The 26,786-nt window shown below is 41.1% G+C and overlaps 1 protein-coding gene across 1 annotated transcript in view; it reads left to right on the forward strand.

Moving 5' to 3' along the window:
* Positions 1–8,411: 8,411 nt before the first annotated feature.
* Positions 8,412–26,786, forward strand: part of LOC308081455 (uncharacterized protein) — a gene marked incomplete at both ends in the record, with an annotated part of 34,845 nt that continues 16,470 nt past the window's right edge. The window contains 4 exons of the mRNA XM_080457824.1: positions 8,412–8,437; positions 9,937–10,061; positions 25,244–25,360; positions 25,802–25,939. Coding sequence (XP_080313950.1) covers positions 8,412–8,437; positions 9,937–10,061; positions 25,244–25,360; positions 25,802–25,939 — 406 coding nt within the window. The remainder of the gene's footprint in view (positions 8,438–9,936; positions 10,062–25,243; positions 25,361–25,801; positions 25,940–26,786) is intronic.

The following is a 26,786-nucleotide window of genomic DNA, read 5'->3' on the forward strand; positions in this document are numbered from 1 at the left end:
TTTCTTTTTTCATTGCAGTTGAAAAGGCTTTAGAAATGTGAGAGAAAAACACCTGCCATGGATCACTGGAGTGGAATGTTCACTTAAAACTTTTTGTGCACTTTTGAAGGACCAGGACAAAGACTTTGAATGTGGTGTAAAAGTGAATGTCATTAAACCTTTAATAACCAAACGCATTTCCGTACATAGGCGGTAGAGATGGCCTCTCACGTCACCCGAATCCGCATGTACAAATTAATTATCCGCCCGTTATCCAACCGCAATAATTATATTATCCAATTTAAATATCCGCACCAACCGTTTTTCCCGTATGTCAAAATATTATTATTTTCTGGTATTCCCCGTTAGTTTTAGTATTAGTTGTGCGATGCGATCACAAAATGCATTGATTTAGCCTATGGAATGTCGGTGCGTCTTTTTTCTTTTTTTTAAACCAGTGCTGCGCTGAACATACAGACTCTGTGCGGCATCCAACATACAGGCATCCAACATACATGCGGCATCCAACATACAGAGCGCACTGCTCTGCTGCGCTGAACATACTCGCAGCAGAGCAGCACCGGTTAAAAAAAAAGAAAAAAGACGCACCGACATTCCATATAGTGGAGGTGTTAAGACCCCAAAATATGCCGTTAACTTCAAGTCATGATGCAAAGGTCCCCTTTGGTATGGAAGTACCTTAGGGCCATAGGAAAATAATTATCCAAAGAGACGAGTTAGATCACCCTTCATTTCTGAAATATACACGTTTTAAAAAATGGCCGCCACCATTTACAGCAATACAGCAGAACCAATATCTTTGCTTCTGTTAAAGCTATAATAATAATATTGGTGTCAAAGTGTACATTTTTGGGGTCAAGTAATCCAATTCAATCGGTTTCCAGGCAAAAAACCCAATCATTTTCTTATTGCCATTGAAAACAGGGGTAAAATATGCACATTTTATTAGAAAAATGTGTTTTAACAGGGTAACTTTCCATTTATTTCCCCTCTAAAACTTTAATTTAGTTTTCCCTTTGGCTTGGAAGTACCTTAGGGCAATAGGAAATAAATTATCCAAAGACACAAACTAGATAAGACGTCATTTCTAAAGTATGTGCGTTTTAAAAAATGGCCGCCGCCATTTACAGCAATACAGCATAGCCCATATCTTTGCTTCTGTTAGAGCTATAATGATAATAATGGTGTCAAAATGTACATTTCTGGGGCCAAAGAATACAATGAAATAGGTTCCAAGACTAAAAAACCCAATCGTTTTATTACCCTCACAATGGGGGTAAAATATGCACATTTCATCAACAAAATAAGTGACAACAAGGTGACATTAAATGTTTCCCCCTATAAAAAACTTTAAGAAGTACAACCTCTTATGCACATGCCATATGCTCTATGTGCGTCTGTCCAATCTAGGAACCCAGACAAAAAAAGGAAAAAACAGCATCACATTCCTAACTATACACGTTGTATCAGGAGCTCCCGACAGATTTACTGTAGCTGCGGAGCTCTGAATCTGTCTTGAGAGATTAGTGTCTGTCTGACTGTATGTGTATATGTCTGACTGCCATCACCTGAGAGTTACACCTGTTGCTGCCACAAAACATAAATTCTGCACCAGGGACTGCGACAATTTGATTAAATCAGAGGTGACAGAAAATCTGAGACACTTTGAGGTTCAATTTGAGGTTTGTATTACTTTCTCTTTGAATACAGAAAATGTTTTATGTGAGCTGTGCCATTAAAGATCAAAAAGTGGACAGAGCAAGAAGAAAACATGAAGAGTCTGTGAGCCCAGTAAAAACACAGTGCATGAATAGTGGTGGCAAGTTCACTGCCCAGGTTATACTCTCATGCTCATCATCATCCTCATGTGAACAAACCACTGTGGTGAAGTTGGCAACAGAAAGGAACTAAGGAGGGCTTCCAACCTGGGATTGGATCGAAAAGTGAAATAATGTGCTCAGGTGCTGCTGGTGACATGGTAGCTATGGAGGCAGTGCATCATTGTGCATGCCTGACTAGGCTCTATAGAAAAGCAGAAACCGCCGTTGTGACACGACAGAAAATAAGGCAACACAGGTCATCAGAGCACATGTCCTCAATGAATTGTTTGAGTCAATCAATTATTATTAAATGTAACACCACGCGCCTTGTGAGGATATTGACATCAGATCTGTGCGACTAGATCGTTGCTGGTCCCTGTTATGTTGTTTGATGATGACCTGGCATGAAAAGCAACACATCTACTGAGGTCTCCATCATCTTCAGAGCAGCTAAAATCCTCCGGGAAGAATATCTTCCGATGAAACAATAATTTACAGGTTCCTTCACAGCCTCCTGATTCAATCCCTCCCCTGCTGCGATTGTTCCTAAAGATGCTTCTGGATGAATAAGGTATTGACCAGCCAGCCCCTGAACCAGAGAAGTGCCAGGTTGATACATCAATTGGGCAGCAAATCATTTACAACTCTGTGAAATGCAGATCCAAGAAATGTGGCAGTAGTGTTAGTTGTCACATAAGAGAAAGGGAAACATCAGCTTCACTGTATCTGGCAATGAATCTGCACCTGGATACTGGCAGTAAACACCAGGTGGATACCATGCATAAGCGAGGTATGTGTATGTTATATAGTGAAGTTTACTATTACTACTGCTAATTTGGGAAAGCAGCCAGTCCAGCAAGGGGCATTCACACACTGTCTGGGGGCTGGGGGTTGTCTTGGGCATGACGTAGACTAGTACCCCGGATGTGATGTTTTCGTTCAGTTGCATGCTACCAGCGGAATGTTGTGATTGTATCATGCTGAAGTTTACTTGAGTAGAAAGGATTATTTCACAACACCTGTGTGGTTATTCACAGTCACGATATAACAGTGTGTATCATATGATTGCTTGAAAACATTGAGTACAGTGATCAATCAGTGGGAGCAGATTGGTGTGGTGGTCCCACCTCAGGCAGTTAAGGGTGTCTTCACCAATGGTGGTTTTGACAACATTGACCACAACCCATCATCAACAACAGCAAAATCAGCCCTCCACGTGACATGCATTAGCATTCAGTAACATCCTAGTTCCAGCTAATATGGGGAAGAACCTGTACAATCCTTGCCAGCTTTCTACACAACAATGGATCTGGATGTTTCACTCCAAACTGATGTTCCTGCCCTTAATACAAACAGTCATCCTAAGCCAACCTCTTGTCCTCTCAGCAACATACTTGAAGAAGGCTCCCAGTGGTTGGAGAGAGTCAGACACCTTGTGGGGAAAGACAACCTTGAGGGTGAAGAATGGATCTCATGGGCTGCATATTATGTAAGCATTGCAGAGCGTTGTTCAGCCCCCCCCCCCCCCCCCATCCAGATCATACATACTGCCACTGTTCATAGAGTCTCCTACCAGTCCCATATGGCTTGGCTTGGCATGCAATGAATGTCCTCCTTCAAGCAATCAACTACCTAAATCCAGGTCAGACACCAGTCATGGTAGCTGATCAACCCCTATTCACACTTGCCAAAAAACTTCAGTGGAAGTTCCCCCAGACAGAGCTTGGTGAGGACTCATTCCTAGTTACATTGGGGGCAATTCATACAAAGAAGATGCTCTGGAGTGTGTCTGGAGACTGGCTGGATGGATGGCAGTGGATGGACTACAGCTCTTACCAATAGTGGTATTTCAACTAGTGGCAAAGCTCAGTCTTTCATTGGTGTTCACCACATCTGTAGAACCCGGTACATGCAACAGGTGTCTGTAGCTGCTCTGTATGTACTCATGATGAAGGCTTATGAGCGATATTTGGAAAAGGCAACAACTGTAAATGATGAGTGGAGCCCCCTCTTCCTTGTGTCCTTTAATGAATGGCTTAAATTTCAATTATTTCAAGGGACTTGCCAGAACTGGTTATTTGCAAGTGCAAGACTCAAATTACCACGACAACCTCATTGTCATGGTAGTAAGAAAACTATTGGGGATTGGTTTTGCCTTGAAACCAAATTAATTGGATTCCTTGACCCTAAAACAATTTTTACCATTATAGCTTTAACAGAAGTAAATATGGGTTCTGCTGTATTACTTCAAATGGTGGCGGCCATTTTTAAAAACGCATATATTTCAGAAATGAAGAGTGATCTTATTTGTCTCTTTGGATCATTTCTTTCTTAGTGCCCTAAGGTACTTCCATACCAAAGGGAAAAGTAAATCAAAGTTTTAGAGGAGGGGAGGTAAGTTACCCTGTTAAAACATATTTTTCAAATGAAATGTACATATTTTACCCCCCGCTGTCATGGCAATTAGTGAAGACTTGGGTTTGTTGCATTGAAACCTATTTAATTGAATTCCTCAACCCCAAAAATGTACAATTTGACACCAATATTATTACTATAGCTCTAACAGAAGCAAAGATATGGGGTCTGGTATAATAGTGGTTAATTGTCATCAGCCTTTTTTATAAAACGTATAATAAACAAAATGAAGGGTGATCTAACTTGTCTCTTTGGATATTTTTTTTCCTATGGACCTAAGGTACTTCCATGACAAAGGGGAAAGTAAATACAAGTTTTAGAGGGGGGGGGGGGTAAGTTACCCTGTTAAAACGTTTTTTTTTTAATGACATTTGCATATTTTACCCCCCACTGTCATGGTAATTAATGAAGTATTTGTTTTTTTTGCCTTGAAACCTATTTAATTGGATTCCTCAACCCCAAAAATGTACACTTTGACACCAATATCATTATTATAGTTCTAACAGAAGCAAAGATATGGGGTCTGGTGTAATAGTGGTTAATTGTCGGCAGCCATTTTTTTAAAACGTCTATTAAAAAAAATTAAGGGTGATCTAACTCGTCTCTTTGGATAATTATTTTCCTATGGCCCTAAGGTACTTCCATACCAAAGGGCACCTTTGCATCATGACTTGAAGTTAAATGTGTCTTAGCACCTCCACTAAATAACCGATCTACAATATCACAACGTGTCGTGTGCAAAGCGTTGTGATATTGTTGATTGGCTATTTTTATTTTTATTAAACAGTTTTTCATTTTTAGCTTTTACATTAGAGTTATTTATTTCCATGTGTTTGTAATGTTTGTAGTTTTACACCGATGGCCACTTTGGGAAAACTTGTTTTATGTGACACTTAGCTTACTTACTTACTTGGTGCAACGTGTTGTGAGTTTATAGAGCTGCGATTTAATTGTACTTACTTACTTGGTGCAACGTGTTGTGAGTTTATAGAGCTGATATTTAATTGTACTAAGGAATCAGATTCTAAAGGGAACAAAGTGTGTTTGTGACTGAGCCGTTGTTTATGGGCTGTAATCACCAGACTGTTAATTATTGACAGACTGTCAACCAATTCTCTGTGCTATGTAGATATCTCAATACAATTATATAGTGTGCACATCAATAAAACAACACAGTCGAGAACAACGTGTGATATGTCTTCTGTTATGTTCCTGAAATTATTATCTGACAATGGTCGCATTCATTAAAGATATGAGTTATTAATAAGCTTATCCACCCTGCTCTCATTGACTTCAATACAAAACTCCCTGCTCCACTTTGCCTCTGTTAAAAAGTAATATAAAGTGTGTTTGAAGGGTTTATATTTGGTTATTATTTGCTGCCACTCTGCGTAACGGAACACCAGCTTCCACTTGCCCTGTTGCACCGTGGGCCTTATCCTGAAGGGACACATGTTATCTTTCCATGGGAGCAGTGTTGCTGCTTGGAGCATCAACACAAACTCAACAAAGGAACAAGACCCCATCCATGCTCAGTTGCCACTCACACACCTGTGCACTCACCTGTCAGCAGGTTTCTGCTGGCAGGTCGATCAAAACAAAAACGATTACCAACAGAAATATATTGTTGGATTCTCCCATTAAAACCAGGAAAGCATCTGTGTCATTTTAGATTTTAACAGCCGTTTTTCAGAAAAAACTCTTAGGATTTAGAACGGTGGTTTTGTAGCTGCCATCATGATTAAAATACTTTAAAATGAATAACCAGCCAAGGGTCAACCGGTGAAGTTTATTTTATTTGTGATTCCACCATATCCATATCAAAATACATATGATACAATAGAATTAAATGACAATTTTTAAAAAATTAAAACATTGGATAATTGACGGTAATCACGATTATAAAAAATTTAATAATCGTGACTGTCCATAACTACTGTGAAAAATACAGTCATTTTACAGCCTGTATACCGTGTAGGCTTGTACTTAAGCTATTACTACAGGGTACATGAGTAAGTATTCATTTATTCATTTTACATTATATTAATATTATTAGTATTATTATTATAAATTGTGGCTGCTTTAAACTAGTACACCACATACAAAGAGTAATGGTCAAGTCAGTGTCGAGAGTCCCGGCCCTTCGGTGAAATATCAACCAGCTTGAAAAAATGCGCCTGTATTCAACATTTTAAGTATTGTCATCAAATATACTCGCAGCACAAAAGTATTAACATTTGTCAATTTGTCAGTCTTTAGCGACATGTTAACTTGTGAGCTTCTAGATCAGCTATTTTCAAATAGCAGGCATTACAAGGCTTAAGGGTTTAATGCATGTCTTGTATGTATAAGTAAAGTAAAGTGTAACTAAAGTGGAGTAAAGCATAAGCATAAAGGCAGCCTATTCCTGGGAAACTGCAGGAGATCATTGGCATTTTAATGTTTCACCTGTCATCACATGGTTTAATGGATGATGTCAGGGCATTCCACATTTAGTAAAATGCATGTTTGTGCTAAATTTGGGGGGTATACCAGATCACTCCATCTGGTGTTGTGCCCGTGGGTGTCAGTCACTCTGGAGAAGAAGTTAGACAGGTGTCTGGCACCTGCATTGATAACATTCGAAGCCGGTCTACATGGATACTGATCCTCTGAGTATCTTAAATGCCATTCCCATTGATATTTGCTTAACCTTCTACCCTGAGCCCTCCCAAACCAGCGAATTGATTTGGTAATAGTGTGTGTGTGTGTGTGTTTGTGTGTGTGTGTGTGTGTGTGTGTGTGTGTGTGGAGGGGGGGGGGGGGGGGGGGTCAGTATGGGAGGAACATTGTCCCTTATTGTTTGCTGTTTGCTTTGCCTTTGGCTGTCGGGAACGTTGTGTGTTTTGTTAAATTCCAGCACCCTGGAGGAGTGCTCAGTGTTCAAGGTTCAGGCAGATAAGGACAGGTGAGTGGCTGACGCAAAGTCTGTGTTATGTTACCAAAAGCTCTTATCAGATTACCGTTGACAGCAGGTAGAGTGTGGAGCAGACAAACAGGAACTACTCCTGCAAGCCAAATAAACCCCAATAGACTGCTTCATGTTGTTGTTCTGAGGAAGAGAGCACTGCCATGGCTAAGAAGACAGAGCTATATCTTCTGGTGGTGGTGTGTTTTTTGGGGCTTGTTCAGCGTTCAACAGCCTTGTTGTCCTGGAATGCCTTGGTGGATATCAGCTTTTACCTGATCAATCAGACTGTGAACAGATCCTGTGAATGTGGACGGTATGGTGGTAACTCTCCCCTGGAGGCAGCCACGGGCATTGTGACATTGCCGAGATTTTCCAAGACCCTTTCAACAACCGCAATGCCAGCTCACCACCATGGATCGCTCTGATCAAGAGGGGAAACTGCGCCTACAGTGAGAAAATAAATGCCGGCAAGCGGCAGGGAGCGGCTGCCGTGGTGCTGTACAATGATGACCGGAGTGGGAACAGCACAACTAACATGGCACATTCTGACGCTACCGGCATTGTAGCCATCATGATCGGTAACATTCCGGGCATGGAGATAGTGAATTTGGTAAAACGCGGGATTGAAGTTAGGATGATCATTGAGCCCGGCAGCGCCTGGATGGAACAAGGCCTTTTTCTTTTTTTTGTATTTAATTTTTTTTCATTTTCAAAAAAGAAAATGTTTTAAAAATGAAAAAAGTTATCGAAAAAACACCCCTCGCATATTAGGAGGGCAGGGTGAGTCACCAGAACCAAGGAAGGGTGTTTTTGATTAATCTAACATGGTTAAAATGGAGTTTGAAGTTATAATGGGTTTGTATAGGAAGGGGGCGTGTCTGATAAAATGAATATCAAATATCTAAATACTGAATCAAGCAACTTAAAAACGGTCTGGGGGGCTGACAAAAGCCTGAGTAGACGATAAAATGACCCAACGTTTTTTTGAAAGTGAAATATCCCTTTAACCTCAGTAAAACTATGCCTAACCCTAGACTTATTCCTAATCTTAACCTCAGTAAAACTATGCCTAACCCTAGACTTATTCCTAACCTTAACCTCAGTAAAACTATGCCTAACCCTAGACTTATTCCTAACCTCAGTAAAATGAATACAGGAATACACGAACCGCTGGGGCCGAGCGTTCCGTGAAAAAAAAAAGAGGATCAGACTAGGTTGTTGTACCGATGGCTGGGAAGGTGGTGGGAGTTTGGTCACTGATGAGCTGGCAGTAGTGGTAGTGGAGAGAGTATGTTGTTGAGGGTCACCAGAGATTTCGACCCAGGACAATTCGCCCAGCCGCGAATTTGAGTCAGCTCGACCCAAATGTACCGGGTCGAATTATCTGTGTAACCCCTAGAGGGTAGTAGAGTACAAGGTGACGGTGGTGAGGTCCTGAAGGTACAAGGTGACGGTGAGGTCCTGAGTATATTTAAGAGTAAATATTGTAAGCATGCTCCCCCAGTTGCATACTTTTTTTTAAATAAGTTTTTTTGTAAACCTTCTTTTCTAAATGAAATAATAATGTATGCCTTACAGCTCCGCGGAGCTGCCGGCGGCGCCAGCTTTGGGAGTGTGCTGCGTTTGTGTAACGCAGTCCCCACCAATATTATTTACGATTCTGTGCCTATCGGTACATAACTCGGACGGCGCTTAGTCGAATAGCAGACCATCGGCCGGTCGTCGCGGGCACTCGCGCCTGGAGGCGCTCGGGCGCGACTCCTTGGCCTCAAGGTCTGCTGATTCGGTGCGCCTCCGTCATGGTCCAAAACTATACTTTATCTCAATGGCTGTGCTTGAAAGCCTTTGGGCTTGTTTCACCCTGACAGACAAATAATAATTGTTTGGTAAATCAATGTACATATTATTATTATTACGTCTCTGTCTCTCTCTCTCTCTCTCTCCTTCTCTCTCTCTCGCGGTCCGGGTCGAAATGTCAGGTCCAAGCGGGTCGAAAGCGGGTCGAATGGTCCGGGTCGAATCGTCCTGGGTCGAAATCTCTGGTGACCTTGTTGAGCATGTAGAATGACTGTCAGTCTGCTTAAATAGGCCGCTTAGTTGTTCCATTAAGATCGTGGGCGTATGTGATTGAAGGGTTTATGACGTGAGACAGGCTTGATACACACACACACACTTTACTTACTGTATCTATCTTTCTACTGTATCTATCTATCTTAGGAGTTAGATATTAATTCCCAAATTGAAATGAGGGCTCATACACTGCCACCTTTTTCCCTTTGTCTTCCTCTGTTGATGAATTGAATACATAGGACCACAATGGAAACAAGTCCCCAGGAGTGGACGTCTTTCTTTCTTTTTTCAGTGACAGTTACACACCCCCTCCACCAGGTGGCGAAAGGCATTATGGCAACAGTTCCTTGACCATGTAATGTGCGCATGTGTGAAACATGTTGCCCCGGAAGTATTAAGTGCGTATCATGACGCACCATAATAGCTCCGTTTCGCTAGCAACAACAAGTTGGTCAGCGTGGTCATAACCGATATATTTTAATTATAACTCCTATCTCGTGACAGTGAAAAACGTGTCATAAAGGAGGTAAAAACGTGTCAAATGGAGTCTGTACGGCTGAAGATAAATGAACACATGATGTCGGTGGGAGAGGAGATATTGTGTGTTTTGGACAAACAGCAGCGTGGTGCTGATGTTTGTTGTGTGAAGCTTGTCAGAGTGTTTGTGTTGGAGCGCCTCAGTGCGGCTGCAGAGTTCATGTGCAACCTCTTCCAGAGAGAGATAGAGACACTAGAAACTCTGCTGGAGAAACAAAACAAACTGCTGGACATTGATTTTGATATGGACATCGATCTACACACTGCAGGTATGTCTGTTACACACACAACACCAAACTACACACTGCATGTATGTCTGTTGAGGGTGTAGTATAAAGACGAACCGTTCCCATGTGAATCCTGAGATCTACATGATTTTCACTATTCTATTATAGCAGCTGTGTTATCTCTTTTTTACGTATCGTTGCTGTCGGGCAGAAACCTTGTATCTCCATATTGTAACCTTCTATGTTTTTTCTCTTTTGTAAATTAATGCCCCAATTCATCACACTACAGTGTCACACAAAAGCAGCAAAAATAGCCGATCTACAAGCTTTTGATCTGCTATTTTTGCTACTTTTTGAATTAGCATTCTGAAAAGAAACAGTTTTGGACATGAGGTTTCCACCTGACGGCAACAATATTATACCTACTTGTGTTATCTATTTCAGGATCATAAATATGGTATTGAACTGATTGGCTGTTTCAAATAAGAAATGAAAAAATACTGCTTGCTAGATTTTCTTTAATTTTGAGATTAGATTAATAATTGTTAAAAGGTATTTATTGTATTCCTTCATCCCAGACCAGTGTGTGGAGTCCAGTCTGCAGGTGAAGATCAGTTCTCCAGGCAGGACTGTTTATATTAAACAGGAACCTGAAGACCACCTTAAACAGGAACCTGAAGACCACCTGGATCTCAGTAAGTTTCAAGCACTCTGTCTTTATTTATCTTATTGGAGAAAGTGGGCTGGTATTGAGGGTGTAAAGATGAACCGATATGAATCGGTTATTGATTTAAGCATTAACAATGTGACTACATCGATGCATGGATCCCTGCATCGATCTAAATGTACCATGAATCAGATGATGGTTCGGTTGTAAAATTATTAATGGGTTCACTGAAGCTTTGCAGTTAATTCTACTTCAGTATTAACTAACCTGCTGCAGAAGACTCACTGATCTAACATTTACAAGTCATTACTTTCAAAATAATAGGGACCGCCTCTCATTCACCTCTCTCAGCCTATGACAGTGGTTCTCAACCTGCGGTTCGGGACCCCCAGGGGGGTCCCCACATGATTTTGAGGGGGTTCCCAGATAACAGTGAAGTGACAATTTAAGGACTTTTAAGACTGTATTAATACCTCAAAGAAATTAAAAGTACAATTACTGCATCAAAAGTAATCAGAGCTGCAGAGAGAGAGAGAGAGAGAGAGAGAGAGAGAGAGACTTTTCTAGAATAACATATGTCAGAAAATAGACAAACAAATGCTGTCAAAATGCCATTTCATCTTGTCTTTAAAAAGTGAACATGCATTAATTAACAGTCATGATTTTTGTTCAGTAAATTATATTTGGACTACCGTAAATTTCGGACTATAAGCCGCGACTTTTTTCCCATTTTTCGACCCTGCGGCTTATATAACGGTGCGGCTTATCTATGGATTTTTTTTGGAAAAAAAACTTAAAATTTTTTTTTTTTTTTTTTTTTTTTTTATAATATATTTCTAAATTCTATTTTGTCTGAATGTGTATTTATCTATTATGAAGATGGCGCTGACGGCGCTGACTGACTGGCGTTAACGTGCACTGTGCTGCTCAGGGCTCAAAAGCGAGAGAGTAAAAACGATTCTGGGCGAGCGTTCCGGTGGTAACTGGAACGCTCGCCCCAAAACATACTGGCCCCCATTCATTTCGCGGACAGAGGCTGCCGGATTAGACCCGGGGCGAGTGTGTTTAGGGACGAGTCTTCTGTGATTTCATTCACCAGCCGGTGTTGCCAGATTTTGCGAGAGAAATAAGCAACCAGTTCTATGAAAACAAGCCCAAAAGAAGCAACTTAGGCCACATGAGCACTTAAAGCCTATGCTATTTTTTGAAGCAAGCCTAAGCAAGTACACTTTAGAAACAAGCCCCAAAAAAACGCAACCCACAACGACCAACATTTTACAAGAAAACTTTACAGAAAAACAAGCCCAAAGTCGCTTATAATACGCGGACATGGCAACACTGGCCCCGGTAGGTTAAGCCCCGGAAGGTGTGAGACAGGCAGCGCCAACAACAACAAAAACAAGGACAATCAAAGGAACCGAGAGTGGTAAGAGACAGAACGAGAGCAAGACAGACTTTACAGAGCGAGACAGTTTGTGGCAAAGGAACTTTTCATGCACAAACCGTCATGGAAAGCAAACGTAGAATTGCATATGATGCAGCGTTTAAGTTAAAGGCAGTCAATCTGGCAGTAAAAGAAGGAAATAGAGCTGCTGCACGTACCCTTGACGTCAATGAGTCAATGGTGAGACGTTGGAGACGCCAGAGTGAAGAACTGTCTCAATGCAAAAAGACGAAGAAAGCTTTCAGAGGTAATAAAAGCAGATGGCCCGAACTTGAAGACTTTCTTGAAGATTGGCTGAACACACAGAGAGCAGACGGCCGAGGTGTTTCCACCGTGCAGATCCGACTGAAAGCTAAAACAGTCGCCACCGAAATGAAGATTGAAAACTTTAGAGGTGGACCATCCTGGTGCTTTAGATTTATGAGACGAAAGGGACTGTCCGTCAGGGCGCGGACGACTGTGTGTCAGCAACTCCCTCCCGACTACCAGGAAAAAATAACAAACTTCGGCGAATTCACACAAAGAAAGATTCGAGAATATTCCATCGGACCGGACCAGATCATAAATATGGATGAAGTGCCTTTGACGTTTGACCTGCCTCTCACTAGGACGGTTAACAAGAAAGGTGAATCGTCCATCACGTTGAGAACCACTGGCCACGAGAGGACGAATTTCACTTGTGTCTTGGGCTGCACAGCATCTGGATTAAAGCTTCCGCCAATGGTGATCTTTAAGCGGATCACTATGCCAAAAGAAAAAATCCCGAACGGCATCTGCTTTAAAGTCAACAAGAAAGGGTGGATGATGGAAAGCGTCATGAAGGAGTGGCTGAATGAGTGCTACGTCAAGCGCCCTGGAGGATTCTTTCGCCAAAAAAAAGCGTTGCTCGTTTTGGACAGCATGAGGGCCCATATAACAGATTCTGTGAAAGCAGCCATCAAGAGCACAAATTCAATTCCAGCTGTGATTCCCGGGGGCACAACGAAGCATCTGCAGCCACTCGACATCAGTGTGAATCGTGCATTCAAAGTGGCACTACGCGTTCAGTGGGAGGCGTGGATGACTAGCGGCGATAAATCCTTCACCAAAACTGGTCGCATGCGAAAAGCAACTTTCGCTCAAGTCTGCGAGTGGGTCCTGACAGCGTGGAGGAGTGTCAAAACATCCACGATCTCCAACGGGTTCCGAAAGGCTGGACTGCTACCGCTGCGTGATGAGGAGGAGGACGCCGCCACAGCTGAGGCCCTTCAGAGGCTGTTCGATTCCGACAGTGATGAAGAGGAGTTCGTTGGTTTTGAGAGGGACAACGAACTCGAGAGGAGAGTGGCTGACGAAGCCATCCTGAGCCTGTTCGTTTCCGACACTGAAGATGAGGACTTTGCTGGTTTTAGTACTCAGGATGAAGACGAAGATGAGGATTAATTACGGTACTTGACTTTTCTGGTTACACCTGTGTTACTGCACCGTGGCCTAAAAGGATTAATGGACGAGGATTACCGGTAATGACTTTTCTGGTAGGCTGGCTGATTACGATATATTTTAGCCAGCCGTGTTACTTACTGCACCTTTAGGCTTTAGGTGTTACAGTCACTTTTTTTTGCACTAAAAAAAAAAACACTTTAATTTAGCCATTGATATTGCCTCATCAAGCGCTGTAAGCTTTTGTTTTTTGTTATGGTACTACTGTAGGCTATAATGTACAGTAGATCAGTGGTTTTCAACCTTTTTCATGCCAAGGACCCCTAAATTGATACACATTTGTCCGCGGTTTTAAAATGTTTTTTAAAACGCGGTTTTAAAACCCCCAATTTAAAATGTTGAGCTTTCTATGTATGAGCTTCAGAAATAGCAGATCTACAAGCTCATAGCAAGGCACTCGGTGCTGGGCTATGAGCTTGTAGATCTGCTATTTTTGAATAGCCAAAGCTAAGTGGTTAAATGATTGTGACGCTATTAACAAATTTTGCTGGGGAACCCCTAGCACTCCCTCAAGGACCACTGGTGGTCCCCGTACCACGGGTTGAAAACCACTGCTGTAGATCACTGCAGGTACGTGCGCTGGGAGCGCACCGTTTAAGTTTGAAAGTTGAAAAGTTTGTGTGTCTGAAACGCTATGTGATACATACAGTACAGTTTACACAGCACATGTTCTGTAGCTACTATTGCACTAAATGGTAACACTTGAATACTATGCAAATATGCAACTTGTTTGTTGAAATGTTAATAAATGGGAGCTTCCCCAAACAGTCATTTCTTTCCCGACAATCCCCTCTGTGCACGAACCCTTACATATGGTAATTAAACATTAAAACACCCGCGGCTTATAGTCCGGTGCGGCTTATATATGTACCAATCAGTCAATTTAGCTGCTGCGGCTTATACTCAGGTGCGCCTTATAGTGCGAAAATTACGGTAGTTAAATTGGGGTTTGAACGAGGGACCTACAGACTTGCAGGTAGACAGTGTACTGACTCAAGCCATTGGATAGACAATTGGATTTCATGTGTGGTAAGTTATCATACAGCATGGATTGCTTATTATATACATACAAGCTCATAACGCTTCACATTGTAGATCAGCTGTATGTGGTTACTGTAGGTGTTGTATTAATAATTACATCTGCAAAGTAACAAGTACATCTGCAAAGTAACAAGTAACTTAAGCTGTCATATGCTGTAATTGTAGTAGAGTAGAAGTAACAAAAATGGAAAGTAAAGTAAAAGTACCTCAAAATTGTATTGTGCATTGTAAGCACTTGTATTGGTACTTGAGTAAATGTACATGTACACTTTTCAGCACCATTGAGGAGCCAATGACTGACAGGCTAGGTATCACCAGGTGCACTGATTGCTAGAGTGCAGAGGGACATGGGTTGATATTAATGGTCTTAACTCAAAATGTATATATCACACACCTTAGATTTTTTTTGATTAAATCGGAGAGTGATGTAAAAAAGATCTGTAGTGCAAAAGTTGCACGTTCATCAAATGTCAATGTATATCGTGTCTTGTGTCTGGGTAGCTCAGTTGGAAGAGCTCTTGACTCTGAACCGCAAGGTCATGGGATTGAATCCTGGCAAAAGCAACACAGCATATGAGTAATCTAGTTCCCTGGTGTATAGAGCATTGTTACAGGTATAGACTCATTTGTTTGTTAATGTTGCTACCCTTTAAATGGCCATGGCCAATAACGTGGCATTGGGCGCTTAAAGTTAAATATTTGAAAAACTACACATTATTTCAAAGAAAAAGCCACCAGGCCACTCATGAGTTGTGAGTGAAGACAGGTGTGATTGGTGATGAGTGAGAGCAGGTGAGAGGGGTGGATCCAATCCATGGGAATAGGGGGAAGGTTGCTGACTAGATGACTCTTTTCTACACCCACCCTCACTAACCTTAACCACAGTAAAACAACGACCTAACCTCAAGAAACACTATTTGTAAAACTAAGAATTCCATATGATGATCATCTCAACGCATTGTTGGGGACAGGGATCGAACCAGCGACCTATGGATTCGTAGGCTGCCTCTCTTCTCATTGAGCTAGAGATATGGCCTCCCTGATGGTGTCTGTTGATATCTATAGGTTTTTCCGTCCGCTATGAACCAAGCCTCTGTTTCGCTAACTACTCTAGATCACTGGTTCACAAAACATTTACCAATAAAGATTTGTTTTGTCCCCTCGGAATGGAAACTAGTGAAAATTGTCGATCTACAAGCTCACAACGCGTTGCTATCTGAAAAGTTGTGAGATTGTAGATCGGCTATTTTCACAAGAAAGTTTGTCATACATAAAAAACAACTACTCTCAAAAAAGCATTTCATGTTATTTAAAAAAAATTGCACTGAATTAACAGGGTCATGTTTTGTACAATGCAATTTAAATGTAAACTGTAATGAGTGGGGTTTGAACCGGGGACCTTCGGAACAAGAGGCTAACATTTTCTATTCAATCCACAGCCTTAATCAGTGAGATAGGAGAATCCAACAAAACAAAACAAAAGGGGGAATGAAGTATGTCATACATTGAAAATAACTACCCTCAAATAAGCGTTTCATGTTATATTTAACAATTGCACATTTATTCATTGATACAGTCATGTTGTGTGCAATGCAATTGAGATGAAGTCTGCATGAGGTGAGACTCGAACCGGCGACCCTGTGGTTGCAAGGCATATGGTTTACCAATCAGCCATTGGACCAACAGACCTGAACTGGTGAAAAAGTAGTTCACACAGATGACACAGTTTCACGCAAATTGCTCAGAAATCCTGGGTTTAAATGTTTTTCAAACTGCTCAATATGGCGGAAAATCTAAGGGCGGAGCTTACTGGTCAAAGTGATAGATGTGTTCCTCATGAGTCAAGGCACATGTGTAAGTAAGTTTCACGGCTGTCGGCCAAACAAGGCATGACTTTTGCCTGTTTAAAGTTTGCATTTAAAACAAATTGCTATAGCGCCCCCCTTTGACCAATTGGAGTAAGATTGGTTTCAGTGATATTTGGAATGACCCTCTACATTACTGCAAAGTTTCAAACAAATGTGAGTCTGCATGTATGTGTTAGGGGCAGATGAATAATTGTCATAAAACTGCAATATTATTTGGCTCATAAAAGCTTAACGTTTTCACTTAGAAAAAACCCACTCCCATAAATCTGTTGGTATAGGTCCAAAGTTCATGTGTAAAACGTTTCGTGCAGATTGCTCAAAAATCCCAGGAGGAGTTTCATTTTAACTGCTTTTCATATAATTCAAAATGGTGGGAGATCTAAACGTCAGAGGTCAAAAGTTTCATGACTGTAGGTCAAACAGGGCATGAGTTGTACCTGTTCAAAGTTGGCATTTTCAATTGAGTGCTACAGCGCCACCCTTTGGCCAATGGTTGTGATGTGTTTCGGGCCGTGGCCGTTTGGCATAGCCCTCTACCATATTGCCGAGTTTCGTAAAAAGTGACCACACGGTTAGGCCAGAACTGCAAAAACGGCGGAAGAAACGGGGCAGTTTCAAAGAGGTTTCGCGCCTGATAGGCCTCGAACCCTCAACTATACTATAAAAACTAGAGCCCGACCATATGGATTTTTGTGACCGATACCGATAACCGATTTTAGAGAGGTTTGGATTATATCGGTCACCGATAACCGATATGCAACCGATATTGTAAAAAAAAACAGAAAAGGCCTATTTTCATTCCAGCTAATAAAATTTGCTGGAATGAAAATAGGCCTTTTCTGTTTTTGTTTTTTTTACATTTACTCAAGTACTGTACTTAGGAAAATTTTAAGTAAAATGTTGAGGTATTTTTTTTACTTCAATGGAGTATTTCCAATTTTCAACACTTTTACTTCTACTCCACTACATCTCAGAGGCAAATATTATACTTTTACTCCACTACAATTATTTGAAAACTTTAGTTACTAGTTACTTTGTAGATTAAGATCTAGAATATTATAAACAAAACACCCACTTCAGCCCTATATACATTTCTGCCATTTGAAAATAGCAGATTTACAAGCTTGTAGATCTGCTATTTTCCAAAGATTTTTATACATTTGAAAACTTGTTAAACAGGACATTCTGCATAATGAGTAGTACTTTCTACTTTGTACTTTAAGTCAGAGTCCTGCAATCGTTTAACGGGTGAAAACTGGTGTAAAATATACTGACGGGCGGTTCTGAACTAAACGCGGGTAGGTAACATTTTATTGTGAAAATCAGAGAGCACTGTCTCCGCCCAAACAACGTCACTTGTGTAACTTAACACAGCACAACAGCATGGAGCACGCCGGTCAGTAATCTTAACTCTCAAAAACACATTGAACATCCTGTTAAACCTTCAAATTAAAACCATCTGACATGACAATGTAAACAATGACACATGCGTAGTGCGTATACTATGTGCGCGTTCGCGCGTGTGGCCAAAGCTCGCTCCTCCGTCTTCACTTGATTTCTGAACGAACCTGACCACTGAATGTAGCTCTATTGTTGAAGGCTGCTATGCTATCCCTTTCAACACATTTCAACACACCTTAATTGAGTGACTGTCTGTAGGCTATTTCCATTTTACTCTGCAAATAATCACGGATAAACGGGCGGACAACAGGTCCATTATTTGACGGGCGGCCGCGGGCGATTCTGGTTCGTATTTTGAAATAATCACGGCCACGGGTGACGGGTGGGTCTACTCTGCAGATCTGATTATTGACGGGCAGCGCGGGTTCTCAACATTGGACCCGTGCAGGACTCTGCTTTAAGTACATTTTGATACCAAAACTTTTGTTCTTTTACTTTTACTGATTTTTTTTTAACAGATTATTTCTATATTACAGTATTGATACTTTTACTTAATACGCAAACCTGCTGTAGACAATTAATTAACACAGCTGTGGTGGTGTTGTTTTTGTTTGAGGCGTAACAAACTAAGCCAAAATGACGACGCTAAAATAGAAGTGAGTATAGCCTCACCTCAGCCTATCGTTATTATTATTATAGGACAATCCACAATTATTTGGACTGGCATGTTTTGGGCTGAACCAGTCATCAGATTGAACAAATTTACCGTCGCATCTGGGAAAAGTATCCGCTGGTTGAAGCTGCTTTGGTCGACAATGTTTGTTTAGTTTGCTGTTGTGTAGAGTAGTAGAGTATGGTAGGCCTACTGAAAGTATCAGATCTACAAGCCCAGTGCGCTCTGCTGGACAAAATATATCATTACACCAGCAAAGTGCTTTTTGAGCAAACCTTTTTTTTTCCTTTCATATCGGTCTTTTTTTTTCATATCGGTGAGAAATTTCACTGATACGATATGATCCGATATAACCAAATAAGGCCATATCGGGTACCGATATATCGGTCGGGCTCTAATAAAAACTGGTCAAACATTGGCCAAATCGTCAAATAATTAAAGAAAGAGGCAAAACATTGTGAAAATAGCCGATCTACAAGCTCACAACGCCTCGCGTTTGACTCTGTAGAACCGAGTCAAACTAAATGTAATGCTGCAACTCCTACATTCCTAGTGCTTGTCAGGGTGGGGGGTCCCCAGCTCAAACATGATTATTTTGGGGGGCCATGGCCTGAAAAGGTTGAGAACGATGGTTGGAGAACCACTGTTCTATGAGGGCGCTGCAATGTAAATAAACAACTGCCACACTATTTACAGCACAGAGCACAGTTAGTGCACCATCGAATACAATGTTTGGAAGATGTGGGCAAAGAGTAATCTGTTGACTCGGAGTAACAAGATTCAAACCTTTTATAGAGTCTCATTATATATTTTTCCTAGACTTCCTGCACGTCCCTGTGTGTAAAGAGGTTTCACCTGAAGAGGAGTGGAGCCCCAGTTTGGTCCAGGAGGAACCACAACCTCCACAGATTAAAGAGGAACAGGAGGATCTACTTCAAAGACCAGAAGAGGCTGGTGGGTCAACGTTGACATTAGCATTTAAACGTGAAGATAATGATGAAAACAGAGAGACAGAGCCTGACGGAGCCATCAGGGTAACCAGACATCCCGGTTTGGCCGGGATTGTCCCGTGTTCAAGCTGTGTGTCCCGAGTCCCCAAAACATTATAATCTAAAACACTAATATGTCCCGGTTTTCAACATTCCCTACAAATTTGTCAACCAAGAACACATGCATTGCGTGTCTGAATTCAATTATTTTAGGGTCCCAGTTTGAGGGGCTGAATATATATATAATTCTGAAAAGTAACAGTTTTGGACATAAGAGGTTTCCACCTGACAGCAACAATATTATACCTACTTGTGTTATCTATTTCAGGATCATAAATCTGTTCAACAAATATCAAATATGCAAATACAAATTACTGCTTGCTAGATGTTCTTATATTTTTAGATTAGATTTATAATTGTTTAAAAAAAGACATTGGGGTTCATCAACATGAAGGTACCAAGTACTGTTATTATCTGAACTGTTTACATGGTCATCTAGGCCAGTAGTTCTCAACCTTTTTAAGCTGTGACTCTCCAAAATAGTCATATTTGAACTGGGGATCCCCCACCCTGACAAGCACTTGGAATTGTAGCAGTTGAGGCATTACATTTAGTTTGACTCTGTTCCACAGACCACGTATGCGGTAGCTCGTGCGTGCCGCTCATTATTCCCCCATCCAGGCCCGTCGTTGAAGCTTCAAATTAAGATCGTTTTTAGAATCAGAAGCTTCAACAAAAAAAGAACACTTCTTTACAACCTCTGTTCCCTCTTTCATATTCCATCTTATTCATGTCCTTACTATTAAAGTCCTTGTTCATTTTACATCAAAGTGTTTATTCTCTTCCTTCATTCCAGACCAGTGTGTGGAGTCCAGTCTGCAGATGAAGATCAGTTCTCCAGCCAGGACTGTTTCTATTAAACAGGAACCTGAAGACCACATTAAACAGGAACCTGAAGACCACCTGGATCTCAGTAAGTTTCAAGCATTCTTTCTTTCTTTATTTTTTTGGTGAAAGTGGGCCGGTACTGAGGGTGTAAAGATGAACCGATATGAATATTGATTTAAGCATTTACAATGTGACTACATTGATGCATGGACCCCTGCATCTATCTAAATTTAGCATGAATTGGACGATGGTTCGGTTGTCAAATTATGAATGGGTTCACTGAAGCTGTGCAGTTAATTCTACTTCAGTATTAACTAACCTGCTGCAGAAGACTCACTGATCTAACATAAGCAAGTTATTACTTTCAAAATAATAGGGACCGCCCGTCCCTACACACTGCAGGTATGTCTGTTACACACACAACATACAACTACACACTGCAAGTATATCTGTTACGTACACAATAGTGATGTGCGGGTCGGGTTTTTTCATGACCCGCCCCGCCACGGAACGCAACCCGCCTCAACCCGCCCCGCGAACCCATATATAAATCTATGGCTCAACCCGCACCGCGACCCGCGGTAAAAAAAAAAATCGGTAAAATCATGAAGGAAAATAATCTTCAGGTATACACCCCAAGTGTATTCAAACTGTTTTATTGTTATTATTCTTATTCTTATTAGGAATAAAGACAAAACAAGAGCATGTGATTTTTTTATTTTTTTTTTGCGTGTGAGAGCGGCTGACCCACTCACCCGCAGCCCGCATAATTGCCTCTGAAATCCTGACTCGACCCACCCGCGCCGTGGGTTGACCCGCAGGTCCCGTGGGTTACGGGTCGGCCCGCTCATCACTAGTACACAGCATCAAACTACACACTGCAGGTATGTCTGTTACATACACAACATTAAACTACACACTGCAAGTATATCTGTTACACACACAACATCAAACTACACACTGCAGGTATGTGTGTTACAAACACAACATCAAACTACACACTGCAGGTATGACACAGTGTTTGATCATTGCTTGCAGGTCAATAGACCAGCCAGTATGCTCTGTTTTGATGACTGGGTTTAAGTCCTCATCCTATATGTGAGCGGGTACAATGCTTTAGGCAGCAAGGGGGCATTTTCCATGTTTACAGAATATAAGCTTTCATATGATGTAACATTCGTTGAAATTGGAACATATTTGAAAAAGATTGAATCTTGTTGAACCTTAAATCCCAAAGCAGAGAAATTGCTTTGCAAAGATCCCAAAGTGTTCAACACCTCAGTGGCCCAGAAATGGGTGTGACAATGGGAGGGACAATAGAGTACTGAAGTCCTGACGTCACTCGTTCATCCCCTGGGTTGCGGGAGTAATTTCTCTATCCTCCTATAATTTTAACCTCTCTGCCCATCGTGTCTTCGTGTCAGCAAAACTGTGTGCCCGATTATCCTCACTGCCTGGAGCAATTGATCTGAATTTGCATACAGCCATTGACCATTACCATCTGAACTTAACTGCCCTTTTTCCAATTTAATCAAATCTCAGCTTATTATTAGCGTTTATGTGTCAAACAATGGGAGAGCAGGGTTGCCAGGTTTCGCGCCAGAAACAAGCAGCAAGGTGTATGAAAACGAGCCCAAACGAAGCGAGCCCTACAAGCAACAAGGTCTATGAAAAGAAGGCGACGGGGCGCGCGGGGGACGCGCCACAGGACGTGCAATAACCCCACGTTTGCAACTACTTTCGACTGCGCACTTCACCGGGTATGGTCTAGTGGAGAATAACATTGGGTCATCTTAGAATCGTCTCATATAAGAATTGTGGTCCAAAAATAAACAAACTGTCCCGGCGATATTGTCAGGGAGGTGTCGCTGTATCGTTTATGATAGTCAGTCACTCATATTTGATAAAGTCTATTTCTGGCGAAAATGTAACTAATTTGGCCACAGTAACATTAGCGTTTTCTCACCGTCAGTTGATGCTTCATATCCATATGAGTCAAACCGCCGGGGTCATTTGTTTATTTTTGGAACACAGTTCTTATTTGACGCGATATTAAACAAGTCTATGGGAATTCTGAATGGGGGAAATAAACCGCAACCTAGATAGGATGAGTAAATTACATCAGACTTCGGTGCTCTATAGGTACTCAACTCCACCCCTAATCCCACCCCTAATCACTCCCCCACCCATAACCACTCCCCTACAGAGGTGACAGCTAACACTAGGTTAGCTGTCAACACTAGACAAGACAGACCTTCTTTTAAATTTCTAAATGTACAGTGAAACAGTACGATTGTATGTATCTTTATGTGGCAGCTGGACATAAACCAGGACAAAATTCCCAAAGGGAAGAATAAAGTAACCTAGAAGAACTCTGACATTTTTAAGCCAGTAGATCATCTGGGGGAAAAAATCATAAGAATAAAAAAGAGAGGAGAATTGAACTAGTTTGTTTTTTTTAGGTATTTTATACATAGGCTATTTGAAAATAGCCGATCTACAAGCTCACAATGCGCATTGTGACGCGTTGTGAGCTTGTAGATCAGCTATTTTCAAACATTTTAGTACTTTTACTTTGATTGAACTCAAGTAACATTTTGAGCACAGGCCTTTTACTTGTAACAGAGTATTTTTATATATTGTGGTATTGCTACCACCGAGTGCTTCTTCCACCACTAAATTTGACCCACTGGTAGTCAACTATAGTCGAGGTTTACCTATTAATAATACCTGGTGTTTGCATTTCTCCATTTACAACTCATACATCTACATAAACGTTCAGATTTCAAATATAAAGTGCTTATCTCATGGCCACAGGTGTTATAATTATGTACGGGCCCTCATAAGTACTCGTATCTTCCGTATTGTTCAATGAAAAGCATTTCAATCCGATCCGCGGCCATTTTCGCATAGAGTTAAAATGTATCAGAGTGCAATACACCCCCCAACCGCTACGGCCACGTAGTTGAAAAAAACTGAGACAATGGCCACCAATCGGATCAAAATGCCTTTTATTGAACGATACGGAAGATACGGGTACTTATGAGGACCCGTACATAATTATAATACCTGTGGCCATGAGATAAGCACTTTATATTTGAAATCTGAACGTTTATGTAGATGTACGTGTTGTAAATGGAGAAATGCAAACACCAGGTGTAAGTTCAACCATGACGCTTGACGACAAGCTAACAATGCTTATTAAGCTACTAGCCTTGTTACTCCACGACCACCATTGTTTTTGTCCAATCTTCAGTGAAATTCTTCCATACAAACGAACGTCGAGCGGCCTGTTGTTTAGCTGGGGCCGCCCTCACCTATAGCTGCTGTGTTTGCAACATGTGAGCAACGTAATTTCTTTGGTTTGGGGTGTTTTTGTAACATTGAAAATGAATGAATAATCCTTTCTGCTGAGCAGATCACAGCGACTTTCGCTGTGCGCAGCAAGTTTAGCAACACCAGTTGCCTGTTCCAGTTGCCAGTTCTGTGAGAGAAATAAGCAACCAGGTCTAGGAAAACGAGCCCAAAAGAAGCGACAGTGGGCCACATGAGCACTTTAAACCTACTGTATACATCGGCTATTTGAAAATAGCAGATCTACAAGCTCACAACGCGTCGCATCGCAAGTGACGCGTTGTGAGCTTGTAGATCTGCTATTTCAAAATCTTGGGGGTTTAACTTATAATGAAAATACCTGGCAACGCTGGCTCATCGTGGGAAGATAGGCGGTGCTCAGAGTAAAACCGGAGAACAATGCCTAGCCATGACCAATCGAAACCACGATGCAAATCTCGGCCAAGTGTCTCTCCACCCCCCAAAATAACACACAGACTCGCAATAAAGCAGCCTACTTTGCCATACAAATTTAACCATTTAATGATTCTAAAATGACTATCTTTTGGGATACAAACCTTCTTCAACATTCGAACTGTGTTAATATGAAGGAAAAAAAACGAAAAACACAAGAAAAAAAAATCGCATTTAATTTGCTGTTTTCTACTGTTTGAGTTGATCCGAGTTGATGCCCAAATCATCAGCCCTGCTCACATATTGCTGTGATCATTTCTGTAACACACACACACACACACACACACACACACACACACACACACACACACACACAGAGTTATGGAATCCAATTGATTGAAATCCGTTGCCACGATGGAGTTTAATCCATGTGATCACATGGAGTCAGAGATCATCATTGGTTCCCATGTGAATCCTGAGATCTACGTGATTCTCACTGTTTATTTTATTTTTTTACAGATCGTTGGGTTTTTTTTGGGTTTTTATTTACATTAATACCCTAATTTATCATACTACAGTGTCAAACAAAAGTAGCCAAGATAGCAGATTTACAAGCTTTTGATCTGCTATTTTTGCTACTATTTGAATTAGAATTCTGAAAAGTAACAGTTTTGAAAATAAGAGGTTTCCACCTGCCGGCAACAATATTTTACCTACTTCTATTTCAGGATCATAAATCTGTTATCAAACTGATTGGTTGTTTCAAATATGAAATAAAAAAATACTGCTTGCTAGATTTTATTTTGAGTTTAGATTTATAATTGTTTTTTTTATTATTAAACATTCTGGTTTATAATATGAATCAATTCTGGTTCAGTTTTATACAGGAGCTTTAGGCTGTTTATAAAATGTAATATGATGAATATCTTATAGTTTCTACATAGTCTAATCCTTATTAATGTCACATCAACGTCCTTATTATTAAAGTCCTTATTCTTAAAGTGTGTACGGTACTCCTTCATTCCAGACCAGTGTGTGGAGTCCAGTCTGCAGGTGAAGATCAGTTCTCCAGCCAGGACTGTTTCTATTAAACAGGAACCTGAAGACCACATTAAACAGGAACCTGAAGACCACCTGGATCTCAGTAAGTTTCAAGCATTCATTCTTTCTTTATTACATTTTTTGGTGAAAGTGGGCCGGTACTGAGGGTGTAAAGATGAACCGATATGAATATTGATTTAAGCATTTACAATGTGACTACATTGATGCATGGACCCCTGCATCTATCTAAATGTACCATGAATTGGACGATGGTTCGGTTGTAAAATTATGAATGGGTTCACTGAAGCTGTGCAGTTAATTCTACTTCAGTATTAACTAACCTGCTGCAAAAGACTCACTGATCTAATATAAGCAAGTTATTACTTTCAAAATAATAGGGACCGCATCTCATTCAGCTCGTCTCGCATATTCTCTGAGAGCTGCAATGTAAACAAACTACGGCCACACTATTTACAGCACAGAGTGCAGTCAAGAGATAATGGATTCAAACCTTTTATAGAGTCTTTTTGTATGTTTTTCCTAGACTTCCTGCACGCCCCTGTGTGTAAAGAGGAGGTTTTACCTGAAGAGGAGTGGAGTTTCAGTCTGGTCCAGGAGGAACCACACCTTCCACAGATTAAAGAGGAACAGGAGGAGTTACTTCAAAGACCAGAAGAGGCTGGTGGGTCAACGTTGACATTACTAGCAGTGAAAAGTGAAGATGATGATGAAAACAGAGAGACAGAGCCTGTAGCCAGCACCTCAACTGAACACATGAAAACACAAGCTGATCTAGAGGACTGTGGAACATCACAACCAACTAGTGATGACCAGCTCCTCTCTTCACACTGTTCTGAATCGGACACTGAAGACAGTGATGAGTGGGAGGAGACTAGGGGAGATCAGTCAGCTTTAAAAACATTGAAATCACACAAGACACAAAATGTGGGAGGACAGCACAAGCTGTCCCAGGATTTGAAATCGTCGAAACAAACTCACTCCATGAGGAGTCACGGAGAGAGGAAAAGTTTTAGTTGTACAGAGTGTGACAAAATATTTAATTTTAAGTCACATCTGAAGAGACACACAATGATTCACACAGGGGAAAAGCCCTTTGCTTGTACAGTATGTGGTAAAGGCTGGGCTCAAAAGAGTGATCTAAAAACACACATGAGGACTCATACAGGTGAAAAGTCCCTTTCTTGTACAGTATGTGGTAAAGGCTGTGCTCAAAAGAGTGATCTAAAAGCACACATGAGGACTCATACAAGGGAAAAGGCTTTTGCTTGTACAGTTTGTGGTAAGGGCTTTATTCAGATGGGACAAGTTAAAACACACATGAGGACTCATACAGGTGAAAAGCCCCTTTCTTGTAAAGTATGTGGTAAAGGCTGTCTTCACAAGGGTCATCTAACAAGACACATGAGGACTCATACAGGTGAAAAGCCCTTTTCTTGTACAGTATGTGGTAAAGGCTGTGCTCACAAGGGTGATCTAAAAACACACATGAGGACTCATACAGGTGAAAA

Source organism: Gymnoscopelus braueri, assembly GCF_963280865.1.
Source record: "Gymnoscopelus braueri genome assembly, contig: SCAFFOLD_101, whole genome shotgun sequence".
NCBI classification, from domain to species: domain Eukaryota; kingdom Metazoa; phylum Chordata; class Actinopteri; order Myctophiformes; family Myctophidae; genus Gymnoscopelus; species Gymnoscopelus braueri.